General features: G+C 42.7%; 2 protein-coding genes and 1 long non-coding RNA gene across 52 annotated transcripts in view; 2 read left to right on the forward strand and 1 right to left on the reverse strand.

The window, feature by feature from the left end:
• LOC126388510 (protocadherin gamma-C5-like) overlaps positions 1 to 19706 on the forward strand; it is a 329671-nt gene extending 309965 nt beyond the window's left edge. For 28 of the 50 annotated variants that reach the window (XM_050041666.1, XM_050041667.1, XM_050041657.1 and 25 more), the window contains 4 exons: positions 11728 to 11786; positions 12848 to 12901; positions 15272 to 15369; positions 16962 to 19706. In XM_050041666.1, coding sequence (XP_049897623.1) covers positions 11728 to 11786; positions 12848 to 12901; positions 15272 to 15369; positions 16962 to 17245 — 495 coding nt within the window. In that variant the 3' untranslated portion in view covers positions 17246 to 19706. Of the gene's footprint in view, positions 1 to 3589; positions 6508 to 11727; positions 11787 to 12847; positions 12902 to 15271; positions 15370 to 16961 lie in introns of those variants that run through there. The other 22 variants (XM_050041674.1, XM_050041680.1, XM_050041659.1 and 19 more) reach the window with 6 other exon arrangements.
• LOC126388516 (protocadherin gamma-C5-like) lies at positions 15 to 2657 on the forward strand. Its single transcript, XM_050041691.1, has one exon. The coding sequence runs from the start codon at positions 174 to 176 to the stop codon at positions 2655 to 2657; it is 2484 nt and encodes an 827-aa protein (XP_049897648.1). The 5' UTR covers positions 15 to 173.
• LOC126388531 (uncharacterized) overlaps positions 15394 to 22697 on the reverse strand; it is a 31516-nt gene continuing 24212 nt past the window's right edge. The window contains exons 4-5 of the long non-coding RNA XR_007569758.1: positions 16330 to 16387; positions 15394 to 16223 (exon numbers count right to left, since the gene is read on the reverse strand). This is a non-coding gene — a long non-coding RNA (uncharacterized LOC126388531). The remainder of the gene's footprint in view (positions 16224 to 16329; positions 16388 to 22697) is intronic.

Consider the following 22697-nt stretch of genomic DNA (forward strand, 5'->3'; position numbering starts at 1 on the left):
AAAACCACAATGCTCGGGGTGGGAGGAGAGTAGGTAAATGCTTCGTGTATCTGGAGTATACGGTTATATCTTAATTTTATTTTTGGTCATGAACAGGCGTCTTTTTAACGGAATATGTCACGCTCGTGGATTATGGATTTTAACTTCATGTTTTCTCTTCTTTGGGATTGTAAATGATGTATTTTACTGAATCAAGGATGACAAAGACAATAGGATACCGAGACTGGAGATGGCAGGCGCTTTGGTGGCATCATTTCTTTCTCTTGTGGAGTACAATAAACGGACAGACTCGTTACAGCATCCCGGAGGAACTGAAACAGGGCTCGGTGGTAGGAAATCTAGCCAGAGATCTCGGTCTGGGATTATCTGAGATTTTTGACCGTAAACTGCGTGTCGCCTCTGAGGCTGGTGAGCAGTATTTCAGTGTGGATGCGGGGAAGGGCGAGCTGGTGGTGAATGACAGAATAGACAGAGAGGCTTTATGTGGACAAAGCGCCAGCTGTGTTCTACCTCTGCAAGTGGTTGTAGAGGACCCGTTACAGTTACACCGAATTGAGGTTGAAATACGAGATATTAATGATAATTCTCCCAGTTTTCTATCTAATGAATTATTTTTGAAAATTGCCGAATCAGTAGCAGTAGGCACACGCTTTCTTTTGGAGAGCGCAACGGACCCCGACGTTGGAAGCAATTCACTTAAATCATATACTTTAAGTAAAAATGAGTGTTGTTCCCTTAAAATAAAGGAAATGGAGGGGGGTAAAACCGTACCAGAACTTGTTTTAGAAAAGCCTCTAGATCGAGAGAAAAAAGCTGTTCACAAAATATTACTAACAGCATTAGACGGTGGGAATCCAGTCAGATCCGGAACCTCACAAATAACCATAACTGTGCTGGACATAAATGACAATGTCCCTGTGTTTGAGAAAAATATATACAGAGTATCTCTGGGTGAAAAAGGTGTAAAGGGGGTTACTGTTATACAGCCCAAAGCAACAGATGCTGATGAAGGTTTAAATGGTGAAATTGAATTCTCATTTGGCTCTCGGACACCTGATTCTGTATTGTCAATGTTTGATATTAACTCCTTAACAGGTGAAATCACTCTGAAAGGAGAGTTAGACTATGAAACTACCAACTCGTATGACATTGATGTAATTGCAAAAGATAAAGGCAGCCCTGAAATGGAGGGCCACTGTCGCGTGCAGGTAGACATTATTGACTTCAATGATAATGCTCCAGAAATTGTTCTTACCTCTCAGCCAAAGCCAGTACGCGAAGATGCACCAAGTGGTACCGTGGTTGCGTTAATCAGTGCGCGAGACCTTGACTCCGGTGATAACGGTAAAGTGACGTTACAGCTTACCAAAGGTTCTCCTTTTAATCTGAAACCTTCTTTTTCTAATAATTACGCACTGGTGACCAGTGGTGCTTTAGACAGGGAGAGCCGCTCGGACTTGAATATTGAGATAACAGCCACTGATTCAGGCTCTCCTCCTCTGTCCAGTACGAAAATTATACCTGTCAGCATCACTGATGTGAATGATAACCCTCCTATATTCACTCAGCTCTCCTATAATGTATATTTAAAAGAGAACGGGGTGCCAGGCTCTATACTGTACTCAGTATCAGCATCTGACCTGGATTTTGGTGACAACGCCAAAATCTCTTACTCTATACTGGACTCTAAAGTGCAGGACGTGTCTGTCTCATCTTATGTTTACATTAACTCAGATAACGGCAGCATCTACAGCATGCACTCGTTTGACTATGAGAAACTCAAGGTGTTTCAGATTCAGGTTCAGGCAAAGGATCAGGGCTCTCCGTCTCTCAGCAGCAACGCCACTGTCCATGTTTTTATCCTGGACCAGAACGACAATGCCCCCGCTGTTATTTACCCCTCCTCCGCCATGGGCTCCCTCTCTCATCAGAGGATGCCCCGCTCCGCTAAAGCGGGTCACCTGGTTACCAAGGTGACGGCCGTGGACGCTGACTCGGGCCATAACGCCTGGATCTCCTACAAAGTGGCGGAGGCCACAGACGCCTCTCTCTTCACTGTCAATCTGTACACAGGGGAGGTGAGGACTAAACGCGCTGTGTCCGAGCAGGACGACTCCTCTCAGAGGCTGCTCATAGAGATCAAGGACGACGGGGAACCGGTCCAGTCCGCCACCGTCACGGTGTCCATCCAGCTGGAGGACGGCCTCCATGAGCCCATCTTAGACCTCCGACAGAAAGCGGCCGAGCCCAGCAAGAAAACTGGCAGAATCACCCTTTATTTGATTCTCTCTCTGGCCTCGGTGTCCGTGCTGTCTCTGGTGACTTTTCTCATCTTAGCGGTCAAATGCATGAGGAACAGCAGAAGCAGCGGTACTTGCTGCATGAGACGGAGCGACTGTGATGATTACAAGAACCCCAACAGAAACCTGCAGATTCAGCTCAACACTGATGGACCTATAAAGTACGTGGAGGTCCTGGGAGGAGACATGTTGTCTCAGAGTCAGTCCTTCAGGTCCTGTATGTCTCCAATGTCAGAGTACAGTGATTTCACTTTGATAAAGCCCAGCAGCACCACTGACTTTAAGGAGGTCATCAGTGTCCTGGATGCGTCTTTGCCCGACAGCACCTGGACCTTTGAGAGCCAGCAGGTGAGCTGAGAACCAGAAGTCACTGTGTGATATTGTATCAATAAATATGGGTTGAACAGACCTCACCTTATTCTATTTTTTGGTTATTTTTAACGTTCAGTAGTAAAGCGCGATTTATTTACTAGAGTACACTAAGAAAAAGTGTTTTCTGTTTTTCTGTACTTGAAACTAAAGTGCAGTGAGTTTGTGTGGCTTGACTATGGTCAGCAACAGAGTTATGATCCCTGCTCATAATCCATGGGATATTACAATCCCTTAAGCAAATTCAGCAAATTAATTTTGATGAGATTTAAACATATGATTTGTTATATATTGAAACTTCAGTAATGTAATAGTTTTTGATTGCATTTTGCCATAATAAGATAATGTCGTTGTTTTATTCCTCAGTAAATTACTCTTTACCTTAGCTGAAACATAAGATTACGTATTTTATGTTCAATTTCTTTATCTTAAAATTCATCTTAACAATCTTCGGTTTAAATATTATGGTAAAATGAGAATAGGGTTTCACCCCTTTTCTGCGAAACGTTCTTTCATTGACCAATTTTAGTAAACTTTTTTTTTTTTGATTGCAACAATTAATCCTTAATTGTTGCCTTTTCTTCTAAAACGAAAATTTGCCCTTTTCTTTAAGCTAAATGTCCTGTATCTTCAAATTGCTGCGTGGCATTTTATGTCTTCCATACATGTGAACATATTTAGTAGACCGACTTAACTTTATGAGGAAGCCCCATTTCAACTTTCCTTTGAAATTCGGGAAGGGAAAGACCAGTTTGGAAACCATGCCCCCCTGCGGATACAAATAGCATTGCTATAAATAACAGCTGCTTGATAGACTGCTGTGTTTTGATAATGAGGAGCTCTCAGTGATAGCACGTGATTCAACAAAATAACATCTACTCTCTCTATATATGTATATATTCTCTATATATTTTCAACAGTCAAGATATATTTTTCCCTGAGTTAAACCGCTTTTTATTGTCCTCTCAAACTTTTACAATGAGAGCTGAGCTGATACTTGCCTGTCAGTGGAAGTGGAGTCACTGGAAAGTTTTCACTGTGTGTGTGAGAGAGCTGTGTGACAGAGCTGGTCCAGCCCTATCTCCCAATGAGGGGGAAGGCCTCTGTTCCCTCTCCCCGCCCATGCCGAGAGCGAGGCGGAGGAGACAGAGCAGAGAGTTTCAGTGGAGGCAGAAAATACTTTGATTTTCGCTCTCGTTTTTTTTCTTAAAAGCCTGCCGTCATGATCACATCAAAACTTCCCGTCGCTCTACTTTTGAAACGGAAACCTTTACCATCACAACTGGCAGCCTCGTTTTAAAACTACTATGGATACATTACGGTGAAAGAAGAAGTTGAAAACTTTCCCATTCTCCGCTCCTCGGAGCGCAGCACAATGGACTCCAGACAGAGGAAGCGCTCCGGAGGAGGGAGGCTGTGGAGGCTTTGCCTTTATCTAGCTGGCCTCTCCTGTGCGTCCGCTCAGCTCAGCTATTCCGTATCGGAGGAACTAAGCCCGGGCTCTGTCGTTGGGAATATCGCTAGAGATTTGAGTCTTTCTGCTCAGGGGATTGTTCAGAGAAGATTGCGGGTGGTCTCGGAATCATCAGCGGAGTATTTTGAGGTAAAGCAGGCGACCGGCGAATTGGTTATCAAACAAAAAATTGACAGGGAGCAACTGTGCGAATTAAGTTCAACATGTTCCCTACACCTTCAAGTACTTCTGGAGGCTCCTTTAGACTTTCAACGAGTCGTGGTGGACATTCTGGATGTGAATGACAACGCACCGCAGTTTTCAACCCGCAACATTTCCCTGGAGATATCAGAGGCGGCTGCTCCTGGCACAAGGTTCCGCTTGGAGAGCGCACACGACCCAGACGTGGGTACAAACTCTTTACGCACTTACCATCTCGCAGCAAATGACTTTTTTACTTTGAATGTGGAAACTAAAAGTGATGGCAGCAAGTTTCCAGAGCTAGTGGTGGATAAAGCTCTGGACAGGGAGAAGCAGGCCTCATTCCGCCTGTTGCTCACTGCTGTGGATGGGGGTCAGCCTGAGAAATCTGGCTCGACACTTATGCTCATTAAAATTCTGGATGTAAATGACAATGCGCCCGTCTTTGACGAGCCGGTAAATAAGGTTAGGCTATTAGAAAATGTGGCACGGGGCACTTTAGTTACGAAATTGAACGCGACCGACGCGGATTCGGGTAACAACGGAGAAATATCTTTCTTGTTTAGTAAATACACACCGGAACGCGTTCTCAGCCTTTTCAGTGTGGATTCTAAAAGCGGGGAGATCCGTGTGAAGGGTGATGTTGACTATGAGAAAGCCACTGCATACCACATCACAGTGCAGGCCAGAGATGGTGGCTCCCCCGCCATGGAGGGTTCTTGTAACGTCATAGTGGACATCATTGACGTGAATGACAACGCACCAGAGGTGACACTGACATCATTGACCAGTCCTATCAGAGAGGACTCGGCACCAGAGACTGTGATAGCACTAATAAGTGCTCGGGACCTGGACTCTGGTGTGAATGGGGAGGTTACATTAACTGTGCAACCAGGTTTGCCATTCAAACTTCATTCAGCTTTTGGCATGCATTACAGCCTCACCACTGCTGAAAACCTGGACCGTGAGACTGTCCCAGAGTACACAGTGGTCATCAAGGCCACTGATGCTGGTTCCCCACCCCTTTCATCACAAACCACCTTTGTGGTGAAGCTCTCTGATGTAAATGACAATCCCCCCACCTTCTCTCAGCCTTCATACTCTGTGGACATCCCAGAGAACAACGCTCCCAGTGCACCCATCGCTTCTGTTTCAGCCACTGACCCAGACCTTGGTGACAATGCTCGCATCTCCTACTCCATCCTTCCCAGTATGGTCCAGGACTCACCCATTTCTTCTTATGTCTACATTAACCCAGAGAGTGGCCAAATCTACAGCATGCGCTCTCTGGATCATGAACAGCTTAAAGCCTTCCGTATTGAGGTGCAGGCCCGGGATGCTGGGGTGCCCTCACGGACAGCCAATGTCACGGTGCATGTGTTTGTGATGGATGTGAATGACAATGTGCCAGCAGTTGTACACCCCGCCTACTCAAAAGACAAAGGATTACAGTTCACTGTGCCCCCATCTGCTGGCCCAGGGTACCTCATAAACAAACTTGTAGGGGTGGATGCAGATAGTGGGCACAATGCATGGTTGTTTTACTCCATCGCCCCTGGACCAAATGCTGGCATGTTCCGTATCGGGGCACACACTGGTGAACTCCGCACAGCCCGCAAGTGGGCAGAGGAGGAAAGTGGCTCAAATTATGACATTGTGGTTATCATTCAGGACAATGGTGACCCTCCTAAGTCCAGTACCGTTAACATTTCAGTAACTGTGGATGAGAAGGGACCTGACATAGGTGCTCCAGCAAGCCCTCGCCACACACCCATCAACCACCGTACTGGGATGCCGAACATCACTCTTTACCTCATCATCTCTTTAGCCAGTGTGTCAGCTGTCTCCTTTATCACCTTTGTCGTCCTCATGGTGTGCTGCCTAAGGCGCCGTGGCCTAGGGGTGGGAGACTCCGACTGCTGCTGCTACGGTCGCCACAGGTCCAGCCGTTACCATCAGAGGCCAAGCAAGGACCTGCACCTGCAGCTCAATACTGATGGACCCATACGCTATATGGAGGTTGTTGGAGGCCCCCAGGAACTGCACACACGCACCTACAGGCCCTGCTACTCCACCATATCCAGCAGGAGCGACTTTGTATTTATGAAGACACCCATGCTGAGTAGCAACAACACGCTCAGCACGACACTCAGCAGGAAGCACCTTATGAACTCAGCCAGTGAGGTGAGGGATTATGTGGGAGTGCAAGCAAGGCATTGGTGGGATATGCCATTGTGGATAAAACCAGCACAGGTGTTTCAGTGTCTATAGTTGGGTCTGAGAAATGCATTAAGTATCTCAAGAAATGATTTCACATGCAGTTTTGATTTTGTAAAGGTCTGTCCATACAAGTAATGGGTTAAAACCATAGTTGTGATGCTTTAACTCTCTTAAACTCTTGACGACAGAGTGCTAACCTAGATTTCCTCTGTCACGTAGCTCTGCAGTATTTTTATCTGAAACCTGACTTGTTTTAGCAGGCGGATCCCTCTCTCTACATGGTGAAACCACTCTTACAGCTTTGTTGTCCTACTAGACAGGTTTGGGTAGAGTGAAAAACATCTAAATATTTAATCTGACCTGAGGCTATACAGTATCTCTGACCTTCAGTCAGAGGATCGGTTCTTTATGGATAAGAAAGGTACAGATAAGGAGAAAGCCAGGCAGAGAGAAGGTAGTTGAAGGAGAAATGTCAAAGGAAGGAAAAGAGGGAAACATAAGCACTGCCAACAGATGGAGAGGAGGAGACAGACAGATGAAAATATCCTGCAGTGTTGGCTCAGTGCAATGGCTGGGAGATAGAGGGGAACAGGATGACAGAGGGAGAGATGGGGGGTGAAGGAGAGGAAAAGGGCCAAGGAAAGAAAATGTTAAGAGGGGTGGGGTGGGAGGGAGTCAAAGAATAAAGCAGTAGCTGAAAAACAGGAATTCATGGGGTCAGTGGCCTGACCCCTGACTTCCTGTTGTCCTCTGAACTTTTGGTGATTGGTTCCAGGACACAGCATCACATGAGGGAGGCTGTTTTTACTGCGTGGGTTCAGCACAGACGTTTCTATTTTCCATTCTTAGATCCTTGGTCAGAAATGCCACTTTTTTCCATGTGTTCAGAGTGGGGTGTGAAGCAAAGCTAACCAGATAATAACCACATGCATAAGGCACAGACAACCCATTTAGTGTTTGGATGCAAAGGAAGCACTGTCAGAGATAGAAGATGGCCGACAGTGTTCTCAGCAGAGTGAGTCACTTTTGGGGATGTAATGAGAAAAAGTTAACCCATTCATGCTCAGGGTTCATCCTCAACCATGTCATGTGTAATGTAGAGTTTGACTGAAGGTCAGTATTCTTGATGTGGTATTTTTGGTGATGACTATTTCTTCTCCGCACAACATGATGTCTGTCCTTGTATCTGTTTAATATCCGAAAGATTCTCCTGTTTCTCATGAGTCTTACAGAGACACTCTCTGTGCTGAATTAGGTTGTCCTGAGGTCAGCAGGGTACCATCTGTCTCCCTGCTCTAGTGACACGTGTGCAACTAGGACAACAGAGGAAAAGAGACAGAGGGGTAGACAAAGAGAAAGGAAGGATGGCTTTTTATGCACGTGTGCCATAGCGACAGACGGCGTAGGCTATAATGGCTTTAGAGCTGCAGTCATCACTGGGTGTTTATATGCTTGCGTGTGAGGCTGTGTGTACATAGTGTCAGGCACGAGGAGCCTCCAGTCATGTGTAATTTTAGCAGGACCCTGGGGCCTTAGTGACCAATTGTCAGTCAGTTCCCACTACCCCTCTTTGTATCCTCTATTCATTTGCAGTATGCTGTTTTGGTACTATTTTTAACCATGTGCTAACACAGAAGGTTTGGGGGAAACTTATATTGAAGATTCCTACAAGAAAATATTGGTGTTTATTTGCTTCCATGTGGCCTATAACATACAAATTATTGCGTTGAAAGAGAAAAATTCCCATGATTGATTGAGCTTTCCAGCTCAGTGGACACAGGAACATGCCATGTAATCCTGATGTCATGAGTTTGACTCACCCACTAAGTTGCCTCGTCTCTTCCATTGCTGCAGTTATTCCCCTCTCTGTACTAGCAAAATCCTAGATTTAAAGCAGAATCTCAGTGTTTCCATGACCATGTGTTATTTTTCAGTCGTTGAGTCTGTGGGAGTTTATAAGGGTTGGCACGTGCACTGAGTTAGGCCGAGTGTTTTGTAAATAAACTTATTTTTATGGATGATGAAGCTGCACATGTGACGAACCAGCTCATGCGGTCCAGAAAAAACTGTCCTCAAGGGGTTTGTAAGTGGAGTCATGATGTTTGTTTAAGGGAGAGGAATATTAAAATCGAGTAACACAGGTGCTTTTCTCTTGTCCCAGTGCTCTGCTTTTCCCTTATGATCAACTAACAGTGTAATGGATCCAGCATTTTAGTGGTCACACATGTTGTTTTCTATAGATTTGTAGATTCCTACTGGTGTAATCATTGCCTGTGTGCTGGAGGTTATATGGTGTGGCGTGTATGTGTGTGTACACTGAAGGTTATTAGAGCAACAGAACAAACACAACTTCCTCTATTCAGACAGAGCACCAGGTGCAGTCCAGCCACAGTTTTTTAACACCAATACAATTTGTGTGTGTGTTAGGAAACTGAATCCTCCAAAAAGAGTACCAGATGGACCTGTGTGTGTGAAGGAAGTGTTTGCATGCACAGTATTTTTTCATCCTTGTCAGAGGGAGAGAAACGGATGAGGTTACAGTGATTTTTTTTTAATTTTGTACACCTTTTTGTATCATGGCAGAGAAGCGGTTAAGCAGTAACACAGATTTTAAGCATGGTTCAGGTGTGTCCATGTGCTCATCAGTCCAGTTTATACCCCCTGATGCTCACATGATCTTGCGTGATGATTGTCCATCTCAATTCTTAGTATGATAGTACTCTGACAGACAGACTTTGTGTTGCTGTAGCTAAGGAACTCAGTCAGGTTGTAATTCACCTGAGGAGCCCTGAAAGCTCTTTGGTTCAACTCAAAGATGTAAGGGAAGCAGACTGACAGTATATAAAGCTTCCAAGCTTGTATGAAAGTCTTTCTGTTGGCTGAGACTTCAGGCCGGCAGAACTGTAATCCCTTCATCTCTCTCCATTGGCCTCGTCTCCCTGAGCAGTCTATCTGACCTTCTCTCTCTACTCCCTGCCTTTTAAATTTAACTTGCACTGTGGAAAAAAAAATGTCTTGAGCGTTTTAGATATCCTCATCTCTTCATTTTAAATGATTCACTCACTTCAGAGACTATGTAACAACAAATAACAAGCACATCTAAAGATGCTCATATAATTGGAGCTTGAGTCAATTAGATTTTGAGCCCTGCATGCCATTAAACCTGGCTTGAGATTTGTTTTCCCTGGCAACTGTTGTCTGAACACAACAGCTCTTAACAGTTTGTGGTTCAGTTGAGTGAAAGGATGAAGTCCCTCGGTTTAACTTTTGTCTTGAGCAGAAGAGATTTGCATTTGTGTGGCTATTACCTGTCTGCTTGTGATGGTTTAAGTTCAGCCAAGTTGTCCATAATGAAGCATGCAGGATTACAGTGTTTACCTTGAGATAGCAGCGGGGGCTGTATTCCAGCACAGTGACTGTTACCCTTCATTCCACTTGCCTGCAGTGGGATTAGACCTTGGAAATGACAAGCGTGTGTCTGTGAGTGTTTGTGTGGTGAGAGCGACTCACACAGCTGGAATGCTGGGCCTCTCTGTGGATGTTTGCCTCCACTCAGCGCTGATCTTTTTCGCTCTCGACCAAAGCTCAGACAGACTTTCGTGCCCACGCACATATACACATGTCTGAGTCCATTTTTAGACTCGCAACATCGACCAGGCTGTGCTCTGATGGAAGGATGAGAGTTCAGATATGCACTCTTCTTCTCATCCTCGTCCACTATGGTTTTATTTTGTAATAATGATAAGTGGGTTCTGGTGTTGCAGTTACTTATGAGGACATAACAAATCAGACTTCTCTGCATCTGACCAAGAGGTACTGAAGTTCAATCCACTATCAGCTATTTTCACTCAACATTACATGGATTATAGGGTTGATTAATGATTGTATTATTGAACGAACACTGTTTGTTACATAGTACTCCATTTTGTATCATTCACACTCCCTCTCACCCTTTGTAGTGTCCTTGATAGGTCCTTAGTAGATGAGACAATGTTCCACAGTCCCTCTTTCACTCCCCTATTTAAGTTGCTGTTGAGTTCTCTGTTATTCTCTTTCGTGAGGTGGCCGTCACTGTTTGTCTGCATTGATACTGAACACTGTTCCTCATTTCACTTATTTCCCTGGCTGTTCATTCAGTAAGTCACCATTCACTGGCGCATTTGCTCCTCATTTACCTGCATTCTAATAGATGCTCCAGTCATGACTGTTCCTTTTGTGCAGGTATTTTCTCTTTCTGTTTTCTCTCCTGCTCTCTCACTTCTCTCCATCATTCCCTCGGGTAGAACAGCTCTTTTAATAATGCAGCACATCATCCTGCTGGCCTCTCTCTCCGGGGAGCTCTTGTGTCGATTAGGCGGCAGAATCTGGAGCCGAGCCAAGGGTCTATTCACCGCATCACTGCACAACAAGAGAGCCTGAGAGAGAGGGAAAGAGCTAGAGAGATGGAAAAGGCACGGTGGCATGGTCAGGGAGGTAGAGATGGACAAGAGTGCGGTGGTCTTGAAGACATTAATAGAGAGTAGTAGGGACACAGACATGAGAGAGGCTTTTATGGCTGCTGAGACGCCATCGTTACTTTATCTCCATGATGTCTTGGTATCAAAATAACAAACAGCTTTGTCTTCCAAGGACTCTCTCTGCCCTCTGCATCTATTAAAAGATTCTCATAAGAGCCCTGTAGTTACTTAGTTGGCAGGGAAGCTCATCCATCTATCCCTCAGAAAGTGTTGTGGGAGTGTTACAGTCCCTTTTAAAGGTCCTCTGGACATATTTTGGCTCATAACACTATTATATAGCTGATTTCTCAGTTAGCCATCCTGTTGTTCTCTTTTTGATATAATCTGCCTTTTGTTTTGTGAGTCCCGTTTTATAAGCAGCGCCCCAGTTTGTGTGTTTGTTTGCTTGTGTGTGCGTGTGTTCCCCTGCAGCATTTTATGCTCCACGGCTTTTGGAACAACATGGATGCCTGAGCATACAGATATTTGTTTCCATCTGTAACCCTTTGTTGAGCCTCACTGAAAAACTGAAAAGGTTTTCTAAATCACAGATAGACACACACTGTCACGCACAGATCTGTACGCCACAAGGACACATCTCTTTAAACAAAAGATACACCTCATATTCCCCTTGCTGTTGTTGACATGAAACATGCAGTTCATGTTGCGTCTTCTGTTCTCTTCACAGCAAAAGCCCCCCAACAATGACTGGCGCTTCACACAGGGACAGAGACCTGGACCTAGCGGGTGAGTACACTGACATGCACACACTCATACACACACACAGTGCTAAAATACCCAGTAATGTCAAGGACATGTTGTTGTGCTGCACAGGGCAGGCTTATCTTAAAGACAGAGGGAGTGGTGAAGGATGAGGAATAAAAGAATAGGGGGATGGTAGTGAATGCTGTGATGCTGATTATAAAGCACTGATGACATCAAAGTCACGATGTAACCATCTGAATCTGGCTTTGAATTACACTGCAGTGATGATTTTATTGCATGATCCTGCTCAGTGAATTCAGATTGTTAATTTAAACTCCTGACTGAGCATCTCTGCCTGGTTTCAGGCTGCTTTATAAAATGGCTGCCGCAGCTTTCATTCCCCCTCCCCCTCCCCCTCCCCTCCCGTTCCTCTCCTCTCTGCGCTCTCTGAGCCTGTGCACCATCACTCAGTACTACTGATGAGGGACGGTGACCAGAGCTAGTGGGGGGATGGGATAGTGTATGTATCCTTCTTGCGCTCTCTTCAGTATCTGCTGTCTTAGAGGTCGTACTGACTTGACATTACATTTTTGACACCATCACTGTTAAATCACAGTAGATGACTTGTGACTCTCTATATCAGTTGTGTGTTTTTGTGAGTGTGTGTGTCGATGCTTGATTGCTATTCGCACATATTGTGAGTGCTAAAATGGAGTGTGTGCAGCAACAGTTTTCACAACAATGATTGCACAACACATTCAGTGAGTCAAGGCTTTTTCCCTGAAACATACCAGCTGGGGCAAAACGCTCTGTTGAGCCAAGTCAGGAAAATGTGAGACACACACATGCACACACAGACCACTGTCGTTATAGAATACCACTGGGGTTATGGGTACATTGGACGTAGTTCATGTTAGTGGTAGAGAAAAAGAAAACTAACTTCCCATCTCTGGTATTTTAAATGGATATGACAGACTCAACATATTTTCCACTGAAATCTAGAGCACAATATCTCAGCATTTTCCTTGTTCCTTACACAAAATCCAGCCTTCAGTCAAATACACGATGATTCTCTAAGACTGTATAACTTGTTGTGTTTCTAGTCCCCACATGCCATACGGTACACACATACGATGGACGCCGAAGAGTGGGACAAGGTACTAATTTAGACGTAGAAACTACATGGTGACTCTCTGTCCTTAGGAGCTGATCAGTGCTCAGTTTTGTCGCGTCACTGGTCGGTGAAAAAGAGGGACCTGATCAGTTGGTAAGGGCAGAGAATGGCTAAAATATTTTAGGTAGTGCACTGCAGTTGAGTGCTGTGCTGTGTGTAGATGTACCTAACCCATAGCTTCTGTTAGTCTCCCTAAAAGTTTGATGGGGTTTGTTGATCGATGTGCATAGGCCACAATGCCTGCTGTGGCGTAGAAAGGACTGTGACACTTTTGAGTTTGCGTGCAGTGTTTTGTAGATTTGTTTATGCCTTGTATGTGTGCCATACATATAGTCATTATACTCTGAGAGCTCTTGTTCTCTCTCCTTCTCGAAGACTGGCTTACCATACAATGTTGCCTTTGATGTATGTCTGTGATGGTTGTAGCTCAACATCACCACATGTGGCTTTTTCATGTGATTTACCAACTTGACGACAACAACAAAGAGACAATGCAGACAGCTGTCTCATGATTGATTCCTGCAAAATACCGGTTAGAGGTTAAAAAGTTCCTCAGTGATGTAAACAGCACATAAAACTCTTGAGGTCAGATGTCATCATGTACACCATGTGACTGGCTGAATTGGCTTGAATTAAATTTGGTGCTGAAGTCTTGAAAGTTCACTGCAAAACCACAAGGAGAGCCATGTTCAGAGATAAAACGTGTCGTGTGAGGTTGCAGAGGAAAAACAATAGCCATGTCTGGCCAACCAAGGACATCCCTCTGGACCACAGTTCACAATCTTGCCCACAGGAAGTGATAATCCTGACCACAGGAAGCGCTTAACACAACCACAGGATGTGATAAGTACGGGGAGATGCTAATTTAGCGCAAATGAAGCATTCCCTTTTATCTTAAGTGATGTGAAGAGGCACAAAATGGCTGCCCTGGCTTTACTGACCGTGCTCTTACCCAGCCTGTTTCTCATTGGATGCCTGGCACAGACCATTCGTGTTTCTCTCCCTCGGTCTCTCTCTGGCGCCGAACTGAAAACCACTTCACAGTTTTGGCAGTGAGATCTGGCAACCTGCTCTTAAACAAATCCCTGTTTTTATGTTAGAATTCCTCTTTCACTTTTTCCCTTGTGTCCTTTACTTCCTCCTAATTCCCTGGAGCAGACCAATTTGTCTCAGAGTTTTTTGTCATTGGTTTTAAATAGAAAAGAGTGTTCCTCCATATACCCCATGTATTTAACACACTATCTATTTACATGCAGTCCTGTTTTCCTCATTACTGCAGCCTATATTTGTCAGAAAGTAGGACCCGGGAATCAAAGTGTCGTTTACTGTCCTCTGTGGGGCTGTATGCTCCACCAGAAGCTTTTACCCATGTCCCTGTGGGGTAATGATCCTTCAGTAAATGCCCTCAGGTGGTTCGTTATTACCCAAAACAGTCAATAACCAGTGTAGTCAACACAGAGACACAGAATTGAGGAGGTTGAGAGATTAGTTAAAGCCATATGTATTGTTTTTGCTCTGTAACAGCTTTAAAAGCAGCATCCATGGTGGTTATATAGGATTTTGTGTAATTTCTGCTGGTCTTCTAATTAAGTGAAGTGACATTATCAGCTCTTTTTTCTGACACAGTGTACCAGTATTGTGAAGATAACATACTGCAGTGACGTGGCCAATCAAAACCGCCAACTAAAAATCCAAAGATGGAGGTTTATTAGCACTTTGGGAACAGCAGCAGAGCCAGGATTAAAGCTTTGTGACCCAGTTGTCAGCTGTAGAGCTTGTGTTGGTGTGTCACAAGTGTGGGAATGGAAATAAGTAGGTGAGCATAATAGATCGCAGGTCTGCTTTCTCCTTTGTTGCCCCCTCATGCAAATTGCAGCCTTTAAATAAACAAGCCTTTGAAGGTGAAGTTTGCCCAGATGGAAATGTTCAGCGCTCACCGAGAGCTGCATGTGTGACTCTGCAGACAGCTATTTCCTTTAAAGGGGGTATCATTAAATATTTAATCAGATTTACTAGACGGCGCAGTGTTCATGGTCATACCGGAGTGAGAGTGAACATTGCAAAATGTTTACTGTGTGTGAGTGCGCGAACACGCTTGCTACTGTGTGCAGACAGGCAGGAGTGTGTTTAAGAGTGCGTGTTTGTTTGAGACACACCCTGTTTTGTAAAGTATACATCCTCCTTGTTATCCTCACTGAGTTCCCCTCAGGCTGTGTACTTCGCCATCAGCTGCTTTGCCTCTACATCATAAACCGCCAACTGTCAAACCAGCGAGCTACACATACACACACACACATTGGAGAGGACGAACCAACAGTTATTTACAGTTGCTCTTTATTCGTTTTCACCACAGGGCAACTGGAGGACCTGAGGTTGCCATGGGAACTGGCCCCTGGCCACAGCCCCCAACTGAGGCTGAGCAGCTCCAAGCCCTGATGGCTGCAGCTAACGGTGAGTCCTATACCTCCTCACCGTCTTGTTCCTCTTTTCTATCAGTTCATCTTCTCTTTTCCAAACCATTTTTTTCTATTCATAAGCTCAGTGAGGGTGTGTGGGTGGAGGTGGTTTATTTAGCTTCCTGTTTAATTGGAGGGCAAGTAGCCAGATTTGCTCATTGATAACTCTCTGTGTCCACATTGATGTTTCCAAGTTGTAGTTGTGTCCCATTAGTTACCCAGATGACATTTAGACAGTGGACGTAACTACCTGCAGTCCCTCAGATGAACAGTGACGTGTTGAATTCAACAACATGACGGAGATGCATGTTTCCACTGTACACACTAATCATGCGCAGTGTTTTATCATAAGCAGAAGGCTATGGAGCTACATGAAAAGTTATGAAATATACAACCTTTAGGCTCATACAGAATTAAAGATCCCAATATTGCACAACATGTCCTCCTTCCACTGCCCTATTTCTCTGCTCCTGCAGTGCCTGCATAACTGAGGAGACACACACACACAGTGATTCATCTTTGGGCTTTTACCGTGGAAGCCTCACTAATAAGATGGAAAAACACACAGAAAATTGGCCTTGAAAACAGGCTGAGCAACACCGAATGTAGTGACAGTCAAATATAAAATACCCAGAAATGATGAAGGGACAAACTTGACATGATTTATTGCCAGATAGACTCAAGTCATTGTTTCCACTGTTATTTAAACCATCACATCTTCCTCCCTCTACACACACACAATCACACCCTCCCCCTTCTTGGACACTGCACCGGACGTGGTGTGGAATTTTTCCATTGACGTGAACAGAGAGGAGAGAGAAAAAGCTCTGTCTTGGGCATAGCGGCAACCTGCATGTCAGCACAAAGTTAGACAGAATGAACAGTTAGTGCCATCAGGAAGGAAGGACCATCAGTGCATCTGATAAATACTGAAGGTCATCTCTCCTCTACTTACTGTCAACGTGTTGCTGAAGCACAACACAGCAGCAGTTCTGCAGTCAATTAACAAAGCACTGTGGAAGAACAGAAAGATTATTAGATTATGTTTTTTAGTTACTGCTTTGACTGTTTGGAGGCTAGTTAGCATGACGGCTTGTGTGTGCATATGTGTGTTTACATAGGCTGAGAGGAACTACAGGATGGGGGAGGGAGCGTTTGTGTCTCTGGCTCTGCAATGCAGGGGCTGTGGGAGAATTATGAGCTGAGCAGCTACGTCATGCACACGTGCACACTCGGGGCATGCGTGATAGAAAACCAGAAACACAGAGGAGTGTGCAGGGGAGATGGTTTCATCATCTCTGTTAAGGAAAAAAAAGACATCTGCACACAATCAACGACTGTGTAATAATAACACCTCTGCTGCCTCTTTTGTTCATATTTTTTCTCCCCACAACACTTTTTAGTCAAGCTAACTGCAGCCTCGTGTTTTCCCTGGGCAGGGAATCTCATTAAATTCACTCCTTTAATGTAACACTGTCACACTAAAACTTCCAAATTCTTGTTTTCTAACAAGTTTCATCCCTCTGTCCTCTCTCCCCCTCTCCCTCCTCACCCCTTATTCCCCCACTCTGTCTCTCTTCCCCCCAGAAGTGAGCGAGGCTACGGCCACCCTGGGACCAGGCACCATGGGCCTGAGCACCCGCTACAGCCCTCAGTTCACCCTGCAGCACGTGCCCGACTATCGCCAGAATGTCTACATCCCTGGCAGCACGGCCACCCTCACCTCCAACCCCCAGCAGCAGCAGGCCACGGCCCAGCAGGCCTCCCAGCAGGCACTGCCCCCACCTCAGGCCTCAGCCCAGCCTGAGCCTCCCAAGGCCGCTCAGACCCCTGCCTCCAAGAAGAAGTCCACCAAGAAGGAGAAGAAGTAGAGCTGGACGGAGAGAGGTGGAGGCATGATGAACCCGGCCTGATCTGATGAGAAATTCAACCCCCCATACCCCCCCCCATTAGGTATCTTACTGCTCTGCTGTCACTCATGTTAGCCACGGTCTAAACAATGACAGCCAATCACTTTTGACCACATGGACGTTGGATGGATGTTGATGGTTCTTTGGAAGTGTCTTGAATGTGCTGAAGGCCGTTGTTGGTGTTGATAACCCGTGCTGTGCTCAAGGTCTAGTATTGCTCACATAATCTTTGTCGGTAGATAATTTTGGCAGGGTATGGGGGGTTATTGTGATTTTTTTTTATTTTTTTTTTATTTTGGCAAAATCAAAGAACTTGGACAAAGAGATTCAGTGTAAGGAACCTTGCTGGGACGACAAGGCTATACGCAGTGATGTATTCAGAGATGAAATGTTAATGTCTTTCATGTTGGATTTATTGTGCTCTTTCCCTGAGACGGAAAGTCAGCTGTTGTAAAGTAAGCTAGCTGCCATCCATTAGATTCCTATAGGGCCAGCCTTGCAGGGTCTTAAAGCAAAAGTCCTGTGGATATAAGGCTGCTGTTTGACAGGTATTACAAACTCTTCTGCATGCTCTTTAAGGTTCAAACCACATATACTAGTTTAGAGTTGCAAACTATGCATTGCAAAAGCAAAGAGGAGGACATCCTGAATCTGTTATCCTCCCTCCAATCGCAGGTCAATATAATGCACATGTAGCATTTACTTGACACAAAAATGAAAATTACTTTTGTAATCATAGTTTAAAAAAAAAAAGAAATAAAGATTTTAATCTCCTGATATTTTTTATGACCTGAGCATGCACCCAGAGGAAGGGCTGGCAGAGGGTGGGGGTGGCACGGCGTCGTGTGTCATGGAGTCACGAGCCATGCTGTCCATGCAGGTGGTATAGCAGCAGGGACTGGCTTCTTGTATAACACCTCCAGATGGGCTCAGACACGTCCTGCTGCCCTGCACCCTCTACCCTCCCCTCCTCACACCCAGCTCGTGTCCTCCCCTCACTCACTACCCCACGTTGAGAGCCAAACTAAGAGAAATGCACTGTTCGTATTCTGAAGATGAGATGATGTAGGGGTAGTAATCACTTCGGTCTTTAGGGAAACGCATACATGTGGTAAACTTAAGTGCTTAGGAGACACTCTGCAGGCCTCTAGGGTCTCGGCAGAGTATTACCCCTCACTATCCTGAAGTGTTGGAGAAACTTGATGTGACACATAACATGTTTTTTTCTTTTGGGAGATAATGATTCGATAGCATAGAGGAATTGTTTGTATAAGATATGAAGTCTTTACTTTGCCATCCATCTGTCTGTCCGGCCTCTGGCCAGATACAACTGCATGAGAAAAGGCAGCTTGCAGGCTGGGTCAGGGGGAGCGGAGGGAATGTGGTGAGGGGTGCAAAGACTGAGGTGGCACCTTTACATTGACCAGGGGGTGGTGAACAGCCTTGGCTCTACCCACTGAATGTACAGAGGAACCACTGTTGACCTGCTCACCCCTTAAACTTACTCTAATGCACTGACCCAGGTTGAGGTCAACAGAGCCAAGCACAGCTGTCCCTGTTGGTGAGGAGATACCACTCGACAGCCCTGTCAAATATCCCTCCTCCATTGACATCAATGGGAAACCTTAGCCTCTCTACCGCTCACCTCTCCCCTCCACTCCCTGGTCCTGTGAGGCTCTTCCCCACTGTAAATACACACAAGTCCTGTCGATGGTATGAGCCAGTTGTTTGTATAGTAGGGACCACGTCCAACATTTTCAAAATAAAAGTCCCTCTCCACAAGGCGTGGCTTACTACTGGAATGTGTTGCATTTTGTTTTTCAAGAAAAATAAGAAAACCACAGTTTGAAAAAAAAAAGAATCAATAATGAATAAAAATCTGAGATGTTCTTCAACAGTTTGTGTTGCAATGTAGTAACTAAGCACCATGGAAGCCAACTAACTCTTCAGTGTAAATAAACGAATTAAAGACAACTTTAGATAAGTAAACAAAGTGACACACGTAGACTAGTTAACTTGTGATATGTGTTGCGCATATTTTTGTGTTCATTTTCTCTCTACTATCTTTTATCACCCTGTAAAGAAACAAAACGAAAAAAAAATATGGAAATGTTTCTATCCTTCTGTAACCTCTTAATGTTCTTTTGCGGTGATTTTATCTTGTGCATTTGTGAAAGAATGCCTCTCATTCTCTTTCTGTCCATATGAACAAATGATTATAAATATTATATATGTGTAAGTCCGTCCGCTGCTGAATTAATACTACTCTATCCTGCTGTATTATCTTTCTTATCAAATGCTTAGCCCCCACGCTATACCCCTGTGTTACTCTTATTTTTATGCTAATATTTATATTGCTGTTTTATTTTCTCTTGAACACTGACATTTCAAATAAAAAGATTCTGAAATCATTAAAAAAAAATATATTTGTCTGTGTGGCTTGTTTTATGCTAATATGTCTAATTCTCCCCACAGGCTATAGTGTGAGTTAACTTAAAGCATGATTTACATTGCTAATACTATTAATTCATGAAACTCACCGCAGGAATACTCACCAGTGCTGTATGATGCAGTGTGCTGTGCATTAAAACTCTTCCTTGGGCTTTTTGTCTGTGTGACCCACATTCAGCCGGACTGCAGCACTCTTACTCTTATACTACACTTTTTTTGTTAATGAGATATTAGGATTTCTTTTTATATGACGTACTATATTTTGACTTTTAGAAACCATTTACAATTCATCACATCCTATGACTTTTGATTTTGTTGTATGACACACTATACTATGACTTTTTTAATCACATTTTTTGAAACACTACTTTTTTATCACTTTAGTGTGACATGAATACATTTTATCACATTTCTGTGGCATACTAAACCATGACATTTTCGAATCACATTTTGATGACATAATATACTATGACATTTTTGAAGTCAAATGTTTAATGACATACTACACTATGACTTTTTAACACTTTTTTTTTTGAACATATATGACTTTTTTTTATTTTGGATGTCATACTATACTATGACTTTTTTTAATAGACTTTTATGACACACTATACAATGACTTTTGTAATAGACTTTTATGACACTATACTATGACTTTTTTTATCACATTTTTATGACATGATAAACTATGGCATTTTTATCAAATTTTTTTGACATACTATACTATCACTTTTTTAGTGTATTTTTAAGACATACTGTACTATGACTTTTTTAATCACATTTTTCAATTTTATCAAGCCCAATATCACAAATAACAATTTGCCTAACAGGGCATCCCTCTGTCCTTTGGACCCTCACGGCGGACAAGGAAAAACTCCCAAAAAAAAAAAACCTTTAACGGGAATGCAATAGATGTCGTACAGAACAGATCAACATAATGAATTTACAGTATTACATATGACAAAATGATACATAAAGAAAGACAGAAACAGAGAGAGACAGAGAGAGAGAGAGAGATGCAGGGCAGATAGTAATGACAGTAGCTTACAACAACACTAATTTAAGTTATAACATTATAATAATAATAATTACAGCTATTGTGGTACCATATGTTGTAAGTATATAGTAATATATAATTGTATATGTATGTGATAATAATCATCTGTGTATAATAACAGTAGAAGTATGACTAATAATGACAGCAGCAGTAGGAAGCATCAGGCAGGACCACGGGAGCACCACCAACACATCACACGATCGAGGCACAGCTGCAACACAAGTAACCTGCCGTACAGTAGAGCACATACTATGATATTACTTTCAAGACATACTGTACCATGACTTTTTCACATTTTTTATGACACACTATACGATGGCTTTTTTAATACACTTTTTTGAAATACTATACTATGACCTTATTATCACGTTTATGACACGATGCTGTAACATATATTAAATTTTTTATGACATACAATACAATGAAAGTTTTGATCACATTTTTATCACATACCATACTATGACGTTTTTATGAATCACATGTTTAATGACACACTATATGATAACTTTTGTCACATTTACAGTATATGACATACTATACTATGACAATATTTATAAAATTTTCATGTCATACTACACTGTGACTTTGTTTTATCACATCTTTATGACATTCTACACCATGACATTTTCTAATCACACTTTGATGACATCATATACTATGACATTTTTGAAAAAAGAAATCTTTTGACATATTATATAATGGCTTTATTATTTATTTTATTTTCGCCATCATACTATACTGTGACTTTTTTATGATATTTTGGATGACATACCATATTATGACTTTTTTATGATATTTTGGACGTCATACTATACTATGACGTTTTTATGATATTTTGGATGACATACCATACTATGACTTTTTTATGATATTTTGGACATCATACTATACTATGACTTTTTTATGATATTTCGGAAAACATACCATACTATGACTTTTTTATGATATTTCGGAAAACATACTATACTATGACTTTTTTATGATATTTTGGACGTCATACTATACTATGACTTTTTTATGATATTTCGGAAAACATACTATACTATGACTTTTTATAATATTTTGGACGTCATAAAATACTATGACTTTTTTATGATATTTTGGACGTCATACTATACTATAACTTTTTTATGATATTTTGGACGACATACTATGCTATGACTTTTTCATGATATTTTGGACGTCATACTATACTATGACTTTTTTATGATATTTTGGACGTCTTACTAGACTATGACTTTTTATGATATTTTGAACGTCATACTATACGATGACTTTAATGATATTTTGGACGTCATACTATACTATGACGTTTTTATGATATTTTGGACGTCATACTATACTATGACGTTTTTATCTTATTTTGGACGACATACTATACTATAACGTTTTTATGATATTTTGGACGTCATACTATACTATGACGTTTTTAAGTTATTTTGCACGACATACTATACTATGACGTTTTTATGTTATTTTGGACGTCATACTGTACTATGACTTTTTTATGATATTTTGGACGACATACTATGCAATGACTTTTTTATGATATTTTGGACATCATACTATACTATGACTATTTTATGATGTTTCGGACGTCTTACTATACTGTGACTTTTTTATGATATTTTGGACGACATACTATACTGTGACTTGTTTATGATTTTCGGACGACATACTATACTATGACTTTTTTTGATATTTTGGACTTCATACTATACTATGACTTTTTTATGATGTTTTGGAGGACATACTATACTATGACTTTTTTATGATATTTTGGACAACATACTATACCATGACTTTTTTTGATATTTTGGACGTCATACTATACTATGACTTTTTTATGATGTTTTGGACGACATACTGTACTATGACTTTTTTATGATATTTTAGACGACATAC

Source organism: Epinephelus moara, chromosome 4 (assembly GCF_006386435.1).
Source record: "Epinephelus moara isolate mb chromosome 4, YSFRI_EMoa_1.0, whole genome shotgun sequence".
Lineage (NCBI taxonomy): Eukaryota > Metazoa > Chordata > Actinopteri > Perciformes > Serranidae > Epinephelus > Epinephelus moara.